Genomic DNA, 20,433 nt, shown 5'->3' with positions numbered 1-20,433 from the left:
AGTGCAGAGCCATATTGACAACATGATCTGCTGATCTATTTGCAAATTGCAAGGGAAATTCCTTTCAAGCAGTTTATTAAAATATGCTCTTTTTGGCATGTATGTATTTTCATGTTTATATTTACTTCTTGGTCTTTTTAAACACTTTAAAATACATGAACATCCTAGTGTCTATAACTACTGCTCAGGGCATGCATCCTTAGTTGTATTGATGCTGTTGAATCAGTTGCTCAGAGATCATTCTCTGCACCAAAATGGGTTGAAGAAGAGGTTTCCCCATGTTTCTTCTTTCTTTCATAGCACACAATCTACCCACTTAATCCAAGAATATAGAAAGGGTCAATAGTATTGTAAGAGGTTGTATAATGCCTCTACAACATAGAGAGTGTCTGTGAAGGGTCTGGCCACTTTCGAAGCATGGAGGTGACAGGCTCAGTGGCTTTTGGTATACTGCCCTCCTCAGTGGTATGGATGGCTGAAATATTTCTTATTCTTCTCAAATATTTCTTAAACAAGTTGAAGTCATTATGCTTGCTTTTAGCCATTGGTTGATTTTAAATGTACATTTAAAAAATAAATTCCAACTATGGATGCAGAAATAAACTTATGGCTATGGCTCCGTTGTTTATATATACTGTAAAAAGCTATGGTATATTTTCTAAGCCACCTTCATTCTCTCAGCTTGTGAAGTAGCCATGAGCCTCGCCAGTGGAAAAACCTTAGGCTTATCTGCAAGATGACAGCATTTAATAAAATCCCTCAAAGCTTCCTATTAATGTCCATCTTGGCGATTGCCTACCCTCCTCCCTTCAAACTGAGAACAATTCTCTATGATTCTAAATAAGCATTCACTACTCTCTTCTGTATACGGTACTCGTGGGTCTAAACAGGGAGAATATTTTACAGACGCCATCCAGCAATGCAGATGCTCATCCTCCCTGACTCCCCATGTACACAGGAACGAGTAAAGCAGGAAAGACCGGAAGTGGGCGGGAGGTGGATTGACCACGCCTCCAGCAAGTGATGTAACTGTTTCCTCCCGCCCTCTCCTCAGCAGATTTCGCGCTTGGCGTCTTCGCATCCCCTGTCAGTCGCGTCTTCGGCTGCGGAAGAGCAAGATGGCGGCCCGGGTGAGTGAGCCGATGAATGACTGAAGGCGGGGGCAATGACGTGTCAGCAAGACACTTTCTGCCCCCACCCTTTTCTTTTTCAAATTATTAGGGCCGTATTATTTTAAGAGCTCCGTTCCCTTCTTCTCTGTTGGAGTGGTGTCTCTGCCTTTTTTTTTTAAAAAAAAAGTAGGACCGGCAGGACCCGAATCTGCATCAGAGCCTATTTGAAGGATTTGTGGAGTAGTGGCAAACGCTCTCCTCCGAGCTAATAAAACTCAAGGGATTGATAGGGAGGAGATCTTCGATTACACGATGATCCTCCCGTCGTTTAAAGTGGGATTTGTTTAATAAGCGTGGAAAAATTCCGTATGTGAAAATAACAACAACCGCAGAACAAATGCATGTACTATCTAGCTATGTTTCCTCTCTGAGAACCGTCACAGTGAGTCATAAAGTAGCATCTCTTCACCAGCCTTTAGCAAATTGCTTCCCCCTCCCATTTCTTAGGTTCAGATCACTGCAGTGAACCTAGAAGGGGAGCAGAAGGGAGGGCAAACCTCATTTCCATACACTTGAAATAGATGAGGAGGTGTTTTTTCCCCCTTGGTTTGAAAACTTGACAAAAACTTCCTTTTCTCCTACGTTTGTTACTCTTAAATAAGGCATTGCACAGACGGAAGTCTTCACTTGTCAGTGCTGAAATGTTTCTCTGTGTAACAAATATTCAAGAACATTGAACAAATTCAAAAACAGCTCCAAGCTACATGGTCAAAAGATGTTGGCTGGTTTTGAGAACTGACTCCTCAGTATCCTCCCACTTTTATTAATATACTGCCACTTCATTGGAGGCTTTTAACTGCAGTGAAGAAAATGGTGGAAGACAACTTGGATGTTTTCTGCAGTGGTTTCCCATTGTATGGGAGAACATCGAAATTTGTTTTATATTGCATTCTTACGTAGGAGGTGTGAGGGAATTTTTATGACTTCATATGTTCAGAGAGTCATTGGATTGAGCACTGTTTGATTTAGACATGTGATCTATTCAAGATTCTGTGGCTTGAAAAAATGTGACTGTCACATGGCAATTGGAAACACTAGTGTGAAAATACCATAAAATATGCCAGTGGGAATATTTTATTGAATCCAGTAGGAACTGGCATTCAAACAAAAGGTACTAATACTTATTGTTTCTTTCCAAATTCAAGTGACAAATACTTAATTTTGGGCTGAAATTTTTGATGTTAAATTTAGTTAATTTTAATTTTTCAACAAAAACGTGACCACCTAATGAAACAAGGATGTCTTTCGTACATTTTAAGAAAATGAGACTTTTCAGTTATTGGTGAATAGAATTATAATTATGATTGCCTTTGCATTTGTTCATGTTTTTCCATCTTCTTTGTCCTTGAAGGCTTTTAAAAATTAAATTTAACCCAAAATTTTCAATATAAAATTTAGTATTTATCCCTTCATTATTTTATGTACTCCAAACCATGAGAACAATGATTCTTAGTATAGTATGCTGGTCAAGAATTTTCTTCAGTAAAATTTATTAATACTGAGCTGCTGGAGCAAGTGGATTTTCAGTGTAATGAAACTCCATTTTAAGACATCCATTGTATTTCCTATTCCAATTTTCTTTTTCTTTTTTAGTTATTATTTTTTCCAAGAGCACAATGCACTTAGAATAGCATATGTATCTTCAACAACTGATAACTACCGCAAGTCTGTTACTGTCATTCGGGATGTTCACCTTAGTACCTGTATACTTGTATGGTTTGTGAACCACTTTTCATCCCTAACCCATTCTCATGAACAGCTGCTAGTTAGAGCATGGAGCTGAGAAGATGGATGGGCTGTTGTTGATCAGACTAACTGGGGAGGAGGCTGTGATGCTTTTACAGAGGTAGGCTGCAGTGGACTGCACATTGAGAATTAGCAGCTTAGAGGATGTGCAAAAATGTTTTTATCAGTCTCAAAATTGTAATGACCATGCTGATTGATAGTTATAGAATTGTACCCATCATTCAGTTATGAATCAACTCCTGAAATAGTCTGGGAGCTTTCATTTTTAAAGGACATCCAGCAAGATTGGTTAAAGCAACAAAAAGGGTGACTAGAAAGGACTTGAGTTCTATTCAAATTGTGCAAAAGATTTAAAAGGATACATATAGTAGCAATGCTGTGTTTGTTTAAGTTTAAAGAAACTAGACTCGCAATGCCAAAATATTTGGCCTGGCTATTTGCCATATAAATCAGCACTAGTCATTCTGGAAAGAAAATCCAAAGGACATGTAGGCTTGCCATAAGCTGAGCAGATTCTGCTTAATCATCCTAGTAGAGATGTGATCTTTTAAAATGCATCCATTTAAATAGTCATTGTAGATGAAATGCATACCAGTGAGCAATTATAGTGATATGTTTCTTCATATATGGATGGATGTATTCCAAGAGTAAATGAAATATGAATGTTTTGAAACATCTTGAATTTTAGCCTTAACCAGCCTAGCAAATAAAAAGTGAAGATTGTTGACCTTCTGTTACACCCAAACTAGTCTTCCTCACTTTCCTAGTCCCTATGCTGTTTACATCTCTTTCCAGCTTTGTTATTAATCTCAAGTACTTATTTAGGCTATGGGGTAGATCTACATGTATAGACTCCATTGCTTCAGCTTTTATGGATCAAATGCACATCATATGGACTATTAACTTCATCAGGCTAGAAATAAGTGTAATCAAAGGTATTATGGCTGAGTAGGCTTCCCTAACCTAGTGCTTTCCAGGTCTTTGGGACCATCATTCCAATCATCTTACCCACTAATATATAGGCTGAGAACGATGAGATCTGTAATCAAAACGGAGTGGTATCAAGTTTAGAAAGTAACAGATTTCTGGATTGGAATTTTTTCCTGGACTTTCCTGATCATGACCTGGAGAAACTTCATCTAATCTTGTCTTCTGTGCAAGTTGCAGCCATGTTTTTTTTCAAGCAGGAGGTCTTAGGGATCTTGTGAATAAAGGTTTGGATTAATAAGGCATGAGGAGTTTGGTCTCTTTCTAAACAACAAAAAGATGAAGCTTATCATTTCTGCAAGGAATGAAAACATTAAAATATAAATTAATGGTGAAGAGATAAAATTCATGGAAAAATTCACTTTCCTAGGGTGTCAGATCGCTCAGTGGTGAATGCAGCCCAGAAATAAAACATCAGATTGCACTGGGTCGTACAGCAATGATGAACATGAGCCAAATAATGGAAAAGCAAGGACATCAGCCTGGCAAACAAATGTAGTTTAGTCAGCTTCATTGTGTTCCCCATAGAAGCATATCTCTATGCAGAGATATCTGCCTACTAGGAAAAGAAGAGGGGAAAAAAAGGAGGGAGGGAAGAACAGGGAGGAAGGAAATTTTACACAGCCTTCCCAACACAGGCAACACCACCATAAGTCACCTACCCAGGCGGTCCCCCCACCTTCTCCAATTCATGCAGCACCTTTGGTGCATCCCTTTGCACCCTCCCCAGCCCATATGGCCTCCCCCCTTGAGCCTTCCCTGACACCTATGGCATCTCTTAAACACCCCAAACACCTTTTCTGATCCAGCATGCCCTCCTTGACACAGCATTTTTCTCACACACCATGATCCTCACTATTGTCCCACATACCCTTCTCGACCCATGCTGCTCTCTCCATCATACCATCTCTGACCACATGGCGCCTCTTGTACAGTCCGAAACACACCAGATAAAATATCTCCGAAATGATGACTTAGTATGGCTCTAATTGTACTTAATCTTAAGAGAGTATGTGTCCCAGATATAAAATATTTTAGTTAGACGTAGGACAGTTGTATTTACACCCTGAAGACAATCTTAAATAATAGGATGATAATTCTTTTTTACTGCTCAGGATGAAACTATGGATCCTCCTATATTGGCTCTTGCTCAGCATAGCTCTGAGGTCATTTAGTTCTTTATACTAAAATTGTAAATCTGGGCACCATCTGTCATTGTTATTTGCTTTCATCTTTGTGTAATCTCTTAGCATTTTAATTTAATGCTAAACGGATGTAGGGTTAACTGCAAGACTATTCCTTGTGCATTTTGCCTAGTACTTCTCCCTGTACTCTAGTGCCCAATCCCTTTCCTAATTTAAAGGTATTTCCTTTCTTCGATCATATTCCTGCTTCTGTTGCCACCTCCCCCACCCATACCATCTCTGGCAACTTGTCTCATGACCCAGATTTTTGAGGACATTATAAAACTCACTTTTTCTTATTTATGTAGTAGCCGTGTTGTGGTGAGATCAGAGCTACACTATTTTACAGTTCAGGTTTGCAGGTCATATGGTTAAATGTTTTTTATTTCAAGATATAAATAAATACACAATCCAGGTCAGTTTCTTCATTTATTGTGCTTTTGATTTTTGAAATGTCGACTGATTTCTCCAGTGAGACATCATTTTTTATATCAATTGTGTAGCCTGTTATTTGTAGATCCAATTTCAATGCCATCTCTATCTTCTCAAATGATACTTGTTCCTCTGCTATTTGTTCCATAATGTCTTTTGAACAAATTCTATCCGTAGAAGTAAACATCACTATTGACAATGTTACTAATTTTCAATTCCATTTTTCAAATGTGTCCTTCAGTATTTTCAATATTTTAATGTTTTGCATCATTTTATAACTCCAGTTAGCTGTTAAGCAAGTTAATGTATTTTCTCCTTTAACTAAAATCTTTAGTTCCCTATAGTGACCAATTTTTAAAGCTAGTCATCTTTACAAAAGTCGAAACAAATCTATTTCTTACAAGAAGGATTTTTTAATAATTAATTCCAAACTCTTATTCCAAATTTATCTGATCCCTTAATCTATTTATAACTTATATCAGGCCAAAGACTTGTTTAGCTTTTTGCTTTGGTCTGATAAAGCTATGAATTTAAAAAAAAATTAAATATTTTTTTTATTAAGAATTAAAAGAAAACTTACAGAATGTTTTCAGACTTTTCAGACTTGACTGAAGCAGTTATAAAGCAATTTATGAATATGATTAGGAAAGGAAATTTGCAAACTTAGTGTCTTTTAAAAGGCCTCAATAATGGTTATGAGCAAGATGATTACTCCTGTCATCTCTAAGTACTCAAACTCTTCCAGTGATAGTTGTCTTGTAATCCCCCTGCTGAAGAGCACCTGTTTAGAGTGCTTGTGGGCTATTACTTGGCTGGGGAGATTCCAAAGAACTGGTATACACACCAGCTCATGGTTTTTCACCTACTTTGTTGGCTTTGTTTTTCACAGAACCATCTTCACCATTTCTTCCTTCAGATGTACATAACTGCTTACATTTTGAAGTGATACAGTTTGTGTACAACATCATTGTGTTTTTTGATTAACCTGTCCTACCTTCTATTATAGGCGTACTGAGAACTAAGTTTCTTTTTCTTATACTAATCAGCCAACTATATTTGTAAATGGTGTGTGACAGCTCTCAGCGCAAATTTTCAAAAATATACAAATGCTAAACAAACGGGAAACGGTGAATTTGCATAGCTTATTCTAAAATAAGATTGAACTTCAAAAATTAAAGCCATTTTGTATTCATGCTCTTCATTATTGACCCCTTGTCTCTTATTTTCTTTTCAGATTATGCAAGCTGCAAGATGTCCCACAGATGAACTCTCCTTAAGCAATTGTGCCGTGATCAATGAAAAGGACTTTCAATCTGGCTTGTAAGTTCGATTGGTCTCTTTTTAGAAAAGATTGCAGAAATAGGCTTTCTTCAATCTGTTCCCCCCCCCCCCCAAAGTTATGCATAGTAATATGTATTGAAATTTTATGATTATTATTAGCAAGGTGCTAAATGAGTTCTCTCTCTCTCTCTCTCTCTCTCTCTCTCTCTCTCTCTCACACACACACACACACACACACACACACACACTGTGTTAAAACATCAGTTCTGTGAATTGTATTTTATTTGGCATTAGAATTTTTTGTGTGGAAAGGGGGAAAGGACGAGGCATTATCCTTGATATTTGGGTTATAGAAAGCCATTCGTTGATTGATCTGATTGTTAATCAGATTTTCATATTACTGGCAAAAAATAATATTGATTAATTTTTCATTTTTTCCATCTTAACTATCAAAGAAGATATGAGAGCCAATTTGGCCTAGCAGTGGAAGAATGTGAATTGGAGTCCTGTCTAAGACATGGAAGTCATCTGGATAAGTTTGGGCCAGCCACTCACTTTTAGTCCTAGAAATAAAGAACTACCCCCCCCCCCAAAAAAAAACCCTCCAAAGACATCAAGGTTTTGTGTGTATGGTTAGCCAGAAGTCAAGTCTACTTGAAGACAACAAAATCATAGTGACTTCATTTGTTTAGTTTGGCTCAAACCAAAACTACAGTATATAGAGTTATGTATGTATATCAATTTTTTTAATATTAAGTAAACTAAGGTGTATGATAACTTTCACCTGAAAATTGCCTTCTAGAAGCTTCATTATCAACATGTAAGAAAGGCTGTTTCTGGAAAATCGTTTTGAATTTTTTTTAAAAAAAGGACCTTTCCAATCCTTTGGCTTTTTTTGCTGTTTATTATGATTAGTCAGAAATTATTTCATTAAAAAAACCTCAAGAAATGAAATATTGTACTGTATTTATTGCAAAGCATAGTTTTGGATATTAGACTTCAGTTATTTCATAGAACAGATATTGCTTGAGCTGACTGAGATATTGAAAGGTTTTAATAATTATGTTTTTTCCACCTCTCGTTCCTCTTCTCCCAAACTCTTTATAGGCATGTAGTTGTGAAGACCTCACCTAACCATAAATATGTTTTTACCCTGAGAAGTCATTCATCTGTTGTGCCAAGTAGCATTGCTTTCAGTCTGCCACAGGTATGGCTTTGATTATTTGCTTCCTTTTTGATCCCAAATACAAGCAATATTGCTACTAAAAGTAACTATTTTCAACAAAAATTGAAATTGCAGTGGCTCAAAAGAAAAGTATGCTTTCTAGATATCCTATGAAAATGAAAGAAAATTATTCAGTTCTAGTAAAGCACTTTTTATTGATAAAATATTAGGAAAAGTGGGTTGTTTGAAGACAGAGACCTATGTTATGTGAGATACAATATAGGCAATCAAGCAGCTGGATTGATGACCTCTGTGGCTATGATGCAAGATGTGATAGCATTGTTATTGCAGAATAGGCATTCTGTGTAGCTCCAATATTGAAAAGAAAATAATATTTTCTGTCTGATCTAATAACTTCAGTTTCTTGTACCAACACCTTTCAAATGTAGCTTCTCATTAGCTATTTAGCAACAAACCTTCAGAAAATGTGACTAATCTTTGTGGCTTCCCTGATTCCCCTGTGGTGTTAGCTAACAGTTTGGACTTGTGAATGAAGAACAGCGTAGCCTTGAGTGTATGTGAGTGAGTAGGACTCATTCTAATAAAAGAATAAAAGAAGCAGCTTGCTGAGCTGCAAAATAAGGTTTTACTTCTATTATTTTGTTTAATAGAGTTCCAATCGTGGGGAAAAAAGGTACACTCTGAGTTCTATAGTTTTATGTATCAAGGCATAGTAAATATAATCTGGTCCTTAGCAGTTCTTAAAAGTAGATAAATACTAAATGTGCTGGAATCATAGCTACTAGAACTCCTCTTCAGCATAGTTAACATTGGAGGATGCCAGTCTGAGGAAAGCTGCTCTAGATCAGAGGTAGAAAAAATTGGCCCGAGTCATTCAATAACAATCCCTGGCCAGAGCATGATTACTAGAAAAAACACAAAATTATTTGCTACTCATTTTGAAGATATAAAACCCACCTTTTAAATAAATACAAGAAAACCAAATTAGATAAAAAGAAAAAGAAGTAGAAATAGACGTGGAACCTGGAAGACACCATAAATATCCATCTATCTCACCTTAGAAGAAGGGTCTTTCAGTCACATTAGCCCAGGATCTGGGAGAACAATCATGTCCCCTCGAACACTAACAGGATGGGAGCCATCTGGATCTTGGGGCTCTTCATTCTATAGCCACCACGTTGCTAATGAAGTGATATCCTGTTATGCTCGTAACAACTATGTACAGTATAATAGGCCAATAATAGCATGTTGCCTATAGGGGACAAAGTAATCTAGGATTGCAACTATGTTTTAGCATGACATGAATTTTATGTGCATATGGCTGCTACACAAAAGTTATTCATTATAACTTTAGATAGGTATTTTCCTTTGTGAATATATATGCATATTTAATGTAGGTAAATTGTATGCATTTTTTTCTCTATAGAGAAAATGGGCCGGCCTTTCTATTGGGCAAGAAATAGATGGTAAGTTTTTACTATAATTAGTATATTGTTTGATCTAATCTAATTGAAACTTTTCTTTTTTTTCTAAAGCTCTTTATGTTGGAATGAATTCTGTTCCAGTGCAGGTTTTTTTAATCCTCTTTTTTCTGTTTGGCATTATCTATATGAAATACTGTGCTGGGATAGTTACACTGATCTTTAAATGCCTGTTTATTATTATTATTATTGTTATTATTATTTCTCATCTCTAAATAAAAGCTTTATGTAAGATATTTAAAAATTAATGATGATAAAGATAAAACAAGCAGATCAAAAGAGAAAAGAGCCAAACAAATAGATACATCAGAAAAGAGAAATGGGGACACAGTGCATTTTACTTTATTAAATAATCAAATGATAAAGGAGCAAATAAAATATCACTTTGGATGAAGTTAGAAATGAATTGGTGAAAAACTAACAATTGTAAATAAATATCTATATGATTTTTGCATTTGAGCTATGGTGGCACAGTGATTAGAATGCATTACTACAGGCTAATTCTTCTGATTGCTGACCGCCAGCAGTTGGGTAGTTTGATCCTCACCAGCTCAAGGTTGACTCAGCCTTCCATCTTTCCAAGGTCGGTAAATTGAGGACCCAGATTGTTGGGGGCAATATGCTGCCTCTGTAAACCACTGATAGAGGGCTGTAAAGCATTGTGAAGTGGTATATAAGTCTAAGTACTATTATTATTGATTTGCATGCTTATTATCAATGGAACTGCATCTACATAGAAGGAAGTATGCAGTGGAGTACCCCAAGGTTCTGTTTTAGGCCCAGTACTCTTCAACATCTTCATCAATGATTTGGATGAGGGAATAAATGGGGAACTCATCAAATTTGCAGATGACACCAAGCTGGCAGGAATAGCCAACACTCCAGAAGACAGGCTTAAGATACAGAAGGATCTTGACAAACTTGAACATTGGACACTATCTAATAAAATGAAATTCAATGGTGAAAAGAGTAAAGTTCTACATTTAGGCAAGAAAAACGAAATGCACAGGTACAGTATAGGTGGTACCTTGCTCAATAGAAGTAACTGTGAGAGGGATGTTGGAGTCCTAGTGGGCAATCATTTAAATATAAGCCAGCAGTGTGCAGCAGCTGCCAAAAAAGCCAACAGAGTTCTAGGCTACATAAACAGAGGGATATAATCAAGATCACGTGAAGTGTTAATACCACTTTATAAGGCATTGGTAAGGCCACACTTGGAATACTGCATTCAGTTTTGGTCGCCACAATGTAGAAAAGATGTGGAGACCTTAGAAAGAGTGCAGAGAAGAGCAACAAAGATGATTAGGGGACTGGAGACTAAAACATATGAAGAACGGTTGCAGGAACTGTGTATATCTAGTTTAATGAAAAAAAGGACGGGGGAGATATGATAGCAGTGTTCCAATATCTCAGAGGTTGCCACAAGGAAAGGGAGTCAAAATATTCTCCAAGGCACCTGAGGGTAGAACAAGAAGCAATGGGTGGAAACTAATCAAGGAGAGAAGCAACTTAGAACTGAGAAGAAATTTCTTGACAGTTAGAACAATTAATCAGTGGAACAGCTTGTCTCCAGAAGTTGTGAAAGCCCCAACACTGGAAGTCTTTAAGAAGATGTTGGATAGCCATTTGTCTGAAACAGTATAAGGTTTCTTGCCTAGGCAGGGGGTTGGACTAGAAGACCTCCAAGGCCCCTTCCAACTCTGCTATTGTATTGTATTGTATTCCTGTATTCTAGCAGAAATTTCCCCCTTTTCACCCCAGTCTCTCTCAAAAAGAACGTTAGCAATGAGATTCTTGTCTCTATTATCAAGGTGCTAATATTTTCTGGAGTGTGTGTCTTTTGCTTTATAACTGCAGTTAGTTATACTTCTATGAGAAGCAAGTTTTTAGGAAGAGATGTATTCTACCATTTCATTTTACACAGTAAAAACTCATATTTTTATTGTTCAGTAATATAAGAAAATAAATGAATACACTCTTCAAACATCCTAAATTGCTTTTTGATGATTTAGACAAAACTGTATAGCCATTGCGGTATAATAACTGCATATATTGCCTCTTTGCATCTGTTAAATCTAACATTACCGTCACAGATGTATTCTCTTTTCAGTTAAAGCTGTTTGTTTCTCAGCTTTTTTATCAGAAAATCTCCCATAGGGAGTGTGGAAATCTTTTCCTACAAAGCAAATACTTACAAAACATGAAGGCTAATTAGTGATTGGATTGGTATAATTCCCACCTGTATCTAAATTTGGAGGTTGTTTCCTAAGTTTGAATATATTAAGTTGATGCATGGAAATATACACCTTTATGTGGCATATTCTAATTTCTGCAACTGTCACTTTTTTATTTTTAGTGACTGTAATTCAGGGCATAGCTATGCAGTTAGCCTTTTAACGGCTTTGAAAGTTTTGTCAAATGAAATAAAACTGATTGCAATTAAGACAAAAAGAGAGATACCTTTACTTAATTTTTGCTACAGTTGTCAAGGTTACTAGAAAATGAATTCTACTCTGCAATACTGTTTGTATCCCTGATATATGCAATAGTTAAATCCAAACTCATATACAGGAAATTAAGTCAATTGCATCTGAGGAAACATGCTGATGGCAAAACTTTTTATTTTTTGTCTTTGAAGTGGGAGACTTGATTCTCTATAGGGACTTGTCCATTCATGGGCAGCTAGGGGAGATATTGTATCTATCCATGTTTAACATTTATTTCCATTCCTCCTTTTTTGTAATAGCAATTTTTAATATAAAATAAAAAGCACATTATTACAAAAGCTAGAAATATTTTAATATGCTTTTATAACTGACTAGGAGTTATACATTTTGACTAGTTATGTAATGAATGCTTCTAGATTAAATGTTATGCCTATAAATAAATAGGCAAGATATAGATGCAGAATGACAACTATTATCCTCCAGATAAGGAATCTGAAGGTCAGAGATAAAAATGGAGGCTAGATTATAAATAGTTTAAAAAATGTCAGAGAAAATATATAAAATTTCAGAGGAATTCCATAATATTTTGAAAAGATATAATTTAGAAAGAGAAGTGGAACACCTATTTTAAAAATAGATTGATCTAGATGATATTGATGAAGATAACGATAATTTAAACGTGTATGTTACCTCACTCTCAGTGACTCTGAATGAAGAAGAATCATTACAAATTTGAGAAATCTACAGAATAAACTCATGGACTATATATAAAATAAACTTACCATATATATATTATCAGGAAATGCTGATGCAATAATAATAATAAATAAATTTGGATTTATTAGCCGCTCCCTTTCCGGGCAGGACTCGGGGCGGCGTACACTAAGACATATATAAACATACATATATACAAAGACATACATGCACGGAGGAGGTAATAGATTAAAACATTAAGACAAATTAAAACCATTAACATGCCCCGTCTAATAAAAAATCCAATATACAATAAAAATTTAAAATTTAAAAAAGACAGTCAGGAGGAATATGAAAAGATTACGGTTGAGCCAGGCCGGATGATTGAAAGAGGTGGGTCTTCAACTGTACACGGAAGGAGCGGAGATCGGAAATAATCCTGATGTCACGGGGGAGGTCATTCCACAGGGCTGGGCCCATCACAGAGAAGGCTCTGCTCCTGGATGTCGCCCCCCGACACTGTTTGGCGGACGGCACCCGGAGAAGTCCCTCTCTGTGTGAGCGAATTGGTCGTAGGGATGTGTGGGGCAGGATGCGATCCTGCATGTAACTAGGTCCTATGCCATGAAGCGCTTTAAAGATCATAATCAAAACCTTGAAACGCACTCGGTAGACCACAGGAAGCCAGTGCAGCTCGCGCAGGAGAGGTGTTACAGGGGAGTATCTAGACCTCCCCATAATCACCCGCGCGGCCGCGTTCTGGACCAACTGTAGTCTCCGAGTGCATCTCAAGGGAAGCCCCATGTAGAGAGCCAATGCTGGCTTTAAAAAGGTGTAGCATTCTTTAAAACTTGAACATATAAGTGCTTTTATCAGATGTCATTGGATAGAAGGTGAAGAGATATGAGATTTTTGAGAACCCCAAGAAAGATAGAGATTAAATGCAAATGGGCATCTCAATTTCATCTGAAGATTTTTAGAAACGGTAGCAATAATACAAAAGATTAATAAAATACTTGCATCATTAACAGCAACAGAGTAAGCTAAAGAACTTCCAGACAGATCAAATAATGGATCAAACAGTAGCTGTTCTTTCATAAATATAATTGATAGCCAACACCATGGATTAAATCAAAATATTTTCAACAAATATTAATGAACTAAAAGAACCAATTTAAAAGGGAAGAGATTGTTGAAAATTGAAAAAGGGAAATACATATGCATGTCTAATAAAAGTCTATATTTTAAAAAAAAGACAATTAATTGCTAGTATATAAAGAGATCAAAAATTTGTGGCCCCTAGTAAACAGGAAAAAATGCACTGAATCAGAGAAGGGAATTTGGAAAATATGTCGTGGGGAGGGGTAGGCGCGAGGGCAGACGAAGATCTTGTCGCCGGTTGGGAGACTGCGGTCATTGGACACGACCGGTCATCTGTCCCAACCCCCGCACCCTAGGTGGTCAAGACTTACAGAGCCAGGGCATGAGGCTGATGTGCAACGCAAGGTCCGTTGCCAATAAGGCCCCCCTCATCAATGATTTGGTTTTGGAGGGGGAGCCGGACCTTGCAGGGATTACGGAGACCTGGTTGGGCCACAAGGGGGGTCTCCCCCTCGTGGAAATGTGCCCACCGGGGTACCGTGCATTTCATCAGCCTCGGGCCCTGGGTAGGGGTGGCGGGGTAGCGGTTATTGTAAAGGAAGGGCTGGAGCCGAGAGAGTTCACTGTGCCACAGATATCCGGGTGTGAGTCTCTATGCGTGAAGTGGGGCTCAGGGAAACAGTTGAGCTTGCTGATTGTATACTTGGCTCCTCGCTATGCATCAGCGGCCCTGCCAGAGCTCCTCGAGGTGATTGCCGAGATGGCGGTTGAGACCCCCAAGTTACTGATTATGGGGGATTTCAACCTGCCATCGACGGGGGGATCATCCGAGGTGGCTCGGGAGTTCATGGCTTCCATGACAGCCATGGACCTGACCCAAATAATTCAGGGCCCCACACATGAGGGAGGCCACACACTGGACCTTATTTTTGTCTCTGGCCAGTGGAGGAGTGATCTGGGAGTAGGGGAATTAGCTATTACACCCCTGTCATGGTCAGATCACTCACTTCTCCGGCTCGACTTCCCGGGCGCTACTCCCCATCGCGGGGAGGCGGAACCGGAATGTCCTAGATGGTTCCACCCCAGGCGCCTGATGGAACCTGATAGGTTCCAGACGGAGCTTGGGCCACTTCCTGTAGTCCTGACCCGCTCCCGGATGGAGGACCTAGTGGCCGCATGGAATAGTGTGGCTGCCGGGGCCTTAGACCGGGTTGCGCCTTTGCGGCCTCTCCTGCGGCAGCGATCCACCCAGGCCCCTTGGTTTACCGAGGAGCTGAGGGTGATGAAGCGCCACAAGAGACGCCTAGAGAGTAGATGGAGATCTTCACGCTCTGAATCTGACCGAACACAGGTAAGAGCCTATTTACGGACCTACCTTGTGGCATTTAGAGTGGCCAAGCGTCGATATTGTGCTGCTCTTATTGCGTCCGCAGACAACCGCCCTGCCGCCCTGTTTCGGGTGACCCGCTCCCTCCTTCTACAGAGGCCGCGGGAAGCACCCTTGCAGGGTAGAGCAGAGGAATTTGGGGTATATCTGCAGGACAAAATCGCTCAGATCCGCAGCAAGTGGGTCTCCTGCAGTGGTCTAGGAGGGACGCCAGAGGCGATTCTTGAGAGACCATTCTGGGAGGAGTTTGACTCTGTTGCTGCCGAAGATATGGACAGGTTGCGTGGGCGACTGCGAGCCACTACATGTTTATTGGACCCGTGTCCCTCCTGGCTTGTACTGGCATCCTGGGAGGTCACACGAGGCTAGCTGCAGGAGTTAGTCAACGCTTCCTTGAGAGAGGGGTTCTTGCCAGCCGTCCTAAAAGAGGCGGTGGTGAGGCCCCTACTCAAGAAGCCTTCCCTGGATCCAGCTATATTAGCTAACTATCGTCCTGTCTCCAACCTTTGCTTTTTGGCGAAGGTTGTAGAGAGTGTGGTGGCACAACAGTTCCCACGCCACTTGGATGAAATTGATTATCTAGACCCGCGCCAGTCCGGTTTCCGGCCCGGCCACAGCACGGAGACGGCTTTGGTCGCGTTGGTGGATGATCTCTGGAGGGCCAGAGATGGGGGTTGCTCCTCCATCCTGGTCCTATTAGACCTCTCGGCTGCTTTTGATACCATCGACCATGGTATCCTATTGCGCCGTCTAGAGGGGTTGGGGGTAAGGGGTAGCGTTTTGCGGTGGTTCTCCCCCATACCTCTCTGGCCGAATGCAATGTGTGCTGATGGGGCAGAGGTCGACCCTGAGGCCGCTCACTTGTGGGGTGCCGCAGGGGTCGGTCCTCTCGCCTCTCCTGTTCAACACATATATGAAGCCGCTGGGCGAGATCATTCGTGGTTTCGGGGTCGAGTACCATCTGTACGCTGATGACACTCAGCTGTACATATCTACCCCGAACCACCCCAACGAGGCCGTCGAAATGTTGTCCCGGTGCCTGGAGTCCGTAAGGGTCTGGATGGGCAGTAACAGACTCAAGCTCAACCCCTCCAAGACGGAGTGGCTGTGGTTACCGGCGCCCCGGTTCAACCAGTGGGTTCCATCACTGGCCATCGGGGGCGAACAGCTGGCCCCCGTGGAGCGGGCACGCAATTTGGGCGTCCTCCTGGATGCCCGGCTGTCAATGGATGACCATGTGATGGCCGTGGCTAGGGGGGCGTTCCACCAGGTTCGCCTGGTGCGCCAATTGCATCCCCTATTGGACCGGAGCACCCTGCACACAGTCACCCATGCGATAGTGACGTCCCGACTGGACTATTGCAATGCTCTCTACATGGGGCTTCCCTTGAGATGCACCTGAAGGCTGCGGCCGCGCAGGCAATTATGGGAGGTACAAGATACTCTCATGTAACACCTCTCCTGCGCGGCCTGCACTGGCTACCTGTGGCTTTTTGGGTGCGTTTCAAGGTGTTGACTATCATCTTTAAAGTGCTCCATGGCACAGGACCTAGCTACTTGCAGGATCGCATACTGCCCCATACATCCCTGCGACCGATTCGCTCTCACAGAGAGGGACTCCTCCGGGTGCCGTCCACTAGGCAGTGCCAGCGGGCGACGCCCAGGAGCAGGGCCTTCTCTGTGATGGGCCCGACCCTCTGGAATGACCTCCCCCCCCCCCGATATTAGAATAACTACTGATCTCCGCTCCTTCCGTAAGAAACTCAAGACCCACCTGTTCAACTTAGCTGGCCTGGCCTAACTGTAGTTTTGTGTCCCTCTAGCCTGTTTTTTAAATTTTTAGGGGTAGGTTTTTTAGGTTGTTTTAATTTTTAATTATACTGTACAGCCTATTATTTAATCTGTTTTTATGGGTTTCTAAAAATATTTAATTTTTGTATATTTTTACTGTGGTCTGTACACCGCCCCGAGTCCCTTTGGGGAGAGGGGGTGGTCTATAAATTTAATAAAATAAAATTAAATTAAATGTGCATAATGAAACAGGGAGTTCACATGGAATTAGGGAAAAATGCAGTTGCTGCAATTTATGCTTGAAATAATAGTGAAGCAAAATCTTATGAAAATTACAGTGAGAGACATGCAGATTCTTGGAGATATTAATATTTTTCTTAAAATATTTGCAACTTTGGTTCTTACAAAAGAAACGAACAGGAAAAGTATCCTATACTACATGTCTTTGCATTTTCTCTTAAACACATGGAGACCTAAATATCCTTTAGAAAAATAATCCATCTACTTGTTTATTATAAAATTTAATCCAAAACAGATATTTGTTGGTCCAAGTGACAAAAAGCATTTTATCTTTTTTATTGATAGATTTATAAAAATATCCAAATTTATTCAAGAATAATTACTCACAAACTTATGGCAGAAATCATCAGATAGAAAAAATTAAACTTTTTCTGGTTAGAAAGAATATCAGTGGTAAAAATGAACATTTTACCCAAGGCCAATATTTTATTCCAAATATTAGCCATAAGAACTGAATAGATTGTGAGAAATAACTCACCTTATTTTGTTATGCAATTTTTTTGATTAAATTTAGAATGCAAGATGTGAAAGAAAAATATGGACTGCCTCTATCAAATCTTATTGATAATAAAATTTATTATGGAACCAAAAGTTTTAAGTTGGTTTACAGATTGAATCATATTGCCATAGAGAATGTTTACATAAATATTTTTGGTTGGATGCAAATATAGGTGTTACTTTATAAGAGATTATTCAGTAATTAAAAACAGCATGTAATAGTACATAATAAATATAGATGATTTGCTCTGGCCTTATTACCACTTGCTTCAATATTAAATATTTATTTTCATGAAAGTGTTCATACAAAAAGTGATCAGATGATAGAGAATTCATATTGATTGCAAGATTTAATAAAGATGAAATTTTTTTGAGACAATTGTCAAAAATGCCTTATTGGTTCAGAATTTTAAAATAACTGGAATAACACAAACATTTCAAAAAAGTAGGAACAGGATTTTTTTTTCACACTTGGTGACAATATGATAAAATTTAACAATTTTGAAAGATAGTTCATTATAGAAGGAAACTAATGTTAAGTATTAATTCTTCTAAGCATTATTAAGACTTATTTTTCTACAAAGTATGTACAGAGTTGACTGACTATTTATATGATATCAGCTGCAAATAATGTTCCCTCCAATTTCTAACATGTTGCATGTGGGAAAAAGAATTGTGTGGCTTTCCCAAATCAAATACAAATGTATGTACCACAATACAAATATGCAAGTAAATTGCAAATACGAATATAGCAACAATCATACCTTTATTTCTGCTAAATTTCACATTTATTTACTTATTAAATTTATTATGGGTACCTATTTTAAATGCAGTAATCCTAAACTGATCACAATAAAGCCAACAAAAACAATGAAATAATTGTGCCACCCATATATAAAACATTACTATTACTTCCTGTTGTGTGCTTGAAGTGATAATTGTTGATATTTTGTAAGCATTTAAGATTTTTCTTTTTGTGAGGAGGAAGGATTTGAAATTGTAATGAAAGAAAAAAATTGTGGAGGGAGAGGATTGATTATTGTAATTAAAGAATTATTGTAATTAAAGAAAATAAAGCATAATGCAAAAAGCCTTTCATTTCTTTTATTTCTCCCCCATAATTTCCTTTTTTCATCTGGATGTATTCTGAATTAACTTAAGTTTCAATATTAAATTAAAATTTGATTTTTTAATAAAATTAACAACAGTTGGGGCCTAAAAGTCAACAGGTGTTAAACTTTTTTTGGAAGGACAAAAGAAATCAATTAAAGATAGCCTTTTAGATTCTATATATAATTATTTTATACCTTTGCATCAATAATAGGCACCTTGATGTTTTCCAAATGTTTTTGAGTTTAGATTCAGAAATGGTCATGGGTCGTAAGAAATTATCATAAGAAATGTAAGCCAAAATATGTATCCCTGCTTTAGACAATAAAAGATAGCTATGTAACATTAAGTATTGACAAATGATTCAAAGGGATTAAAAGTCTAGAGGCACCTACAGAGTTCTTAGAATTCACACAAAATGATAACAAAATTTTCTTGTAAAAAGACATTTTTGGCTCATATATTCATTTTAGAATTACATTTCCCCCCTCCAGTCATTTATAAGTGAAATATCAATCAATCAGTCAATCAATCAATCAATGCATTAGAGGCACATAATATTATGAGCAATTCATAATATCCATGTTTTTTATTAAATGAGTAATGTTTTTTTTTTAATTTTCTTTGGACACAAAGTTCTACTGAAAGGAATCATGGTTGAAGAATGGTTTTTGTTTTCTTACAGTTTCCTTGTATAACTTTGATAAGACCAAGCAATGTATTGGCACTATGACTATTGAGATAGACTTCCTGCAGAAGAAAAGTATTGACTCAAATCCCTATGACTCAGACAAAATGGCAGCAGAGTTCATCCAGCAATTCAATAACCAAGCATTCACAGTTGGACAGCAGGTTTGTGTTCCAATGGTTTTACACATTTGTGTGTTTCTCATTTAGCAATAACCTTTATATTTGATACCAAGATATGGAATAATTATGAATGATAAATTGCATACACTTCCTTTTATAATGCAAATAATAAAAGGCCTTCTGTTAGCATATACATATATTTTGTAGGCTACAAACTTTTGGAGATTATTTTGGGCTCTTGATGCCTAGATGTAGGCAACATTTTAAAGGACATCACTTAAAAACCTGTTGAATGATATAATGTATTTATGCAACCAGAATATCTCAAGTAATCCATAGTATTCTGCAACATTTGTTGGAGAATACCTCTGCTTGCTAGAATCTTTTGCCAAGTTTATCAGAGCAGAAAAGGGAAGACACTAGATTGACCAGTTTAGGTACAAGACAAGCTATGTGTTTATTGTAGCCATTAGATGGGATAATAATTGCAATAAAAATTAAAAAAATAAGTTATATTTTCACCATTTCTTAAAATTATTCCTGCTGCTAAATGTAGATAGATCCAGTGATCCATGCTGTAAGAGATCAAGGAATGCATAATAGTTTTTTTTCTTCTTCCATTCAGTTGTGTCTGACTCTCAGAGACTTCCTGTAGGTTTTTCAGAAATAATTTGCCTTTACCTCCTTCCTGGGGCTGAGAGAAAGTGACTTAGCTGGCTTTGTGCCCAGGGTGATTAATAATGCAGAATAGAAGTAAATAATGTATAATTGATATTGGGTTTGAAATTGAAAAACGGTGCCTTCCAGATGCATTCAGGTGATTACTT

At 38.3% G+C, this 20,433-nt stretch overlaps 1 protein-coding gene across 4 annotated transcripts in view; it reads left to right on the top strand.

Annotated features, from left to right (window-relative positions):
* Positions 1-1,004: 1,004 nt before the first annotated feature.
* NSF (N-ethylmaleimide sensitive factor, vesicle fusing ATPase) overlaps positions 1,005-20,433 on the top strand; it is a 69,373-nt gene continuing 49,944 nt past the window's right edge. For 2 of the 4 annotated variants that reach the window (XM_081932115.1, XM_081932116.1), the window contains exons 1-5: positions 1,384-1,554; positions 6,756-6,841; positions 7,910-8,009; positions 9,415-9,454; positions 19,482-19,648. In XM_081932115.1, coding sequence (XP_081788241.1) covers positions 1,510-1,554; positions 6,756-6,841; positions 7,910-8,009; positions 9,415-9,454; positions 19,482-19,648 — 438 coding nt within the window. In that variant the 5' untranslated portion in view covers positions 1,384-1,509. Of the gene's footprint in view, positions 1,131-1,379; positions 1,555-6,755; positions 6,842-7,909; positions 8,010-9,414; positions 9,455-19,481; positions 19,649-20,433 lie in introns of those variants that run through there. The other 2 variants (XM_081932114.1, XM_081932113.1) reach the window with 2 other exon arrangements.

The sequence above is a fragment of the Natrix helvetica genome (genome assembly GCF_964273705.1).
Source record: "Natrix helvetica genome assembly, chromosome: Z".
Lineage (NCBI taxonomy): Eukaryota > Metazoa > Chordata > Lepidosauria > Squamata > Natricidae > Natrix > Natrix helvetica.
This window is presented reverse-complemented; position numbering and strand designations above follow the sequence as displayed.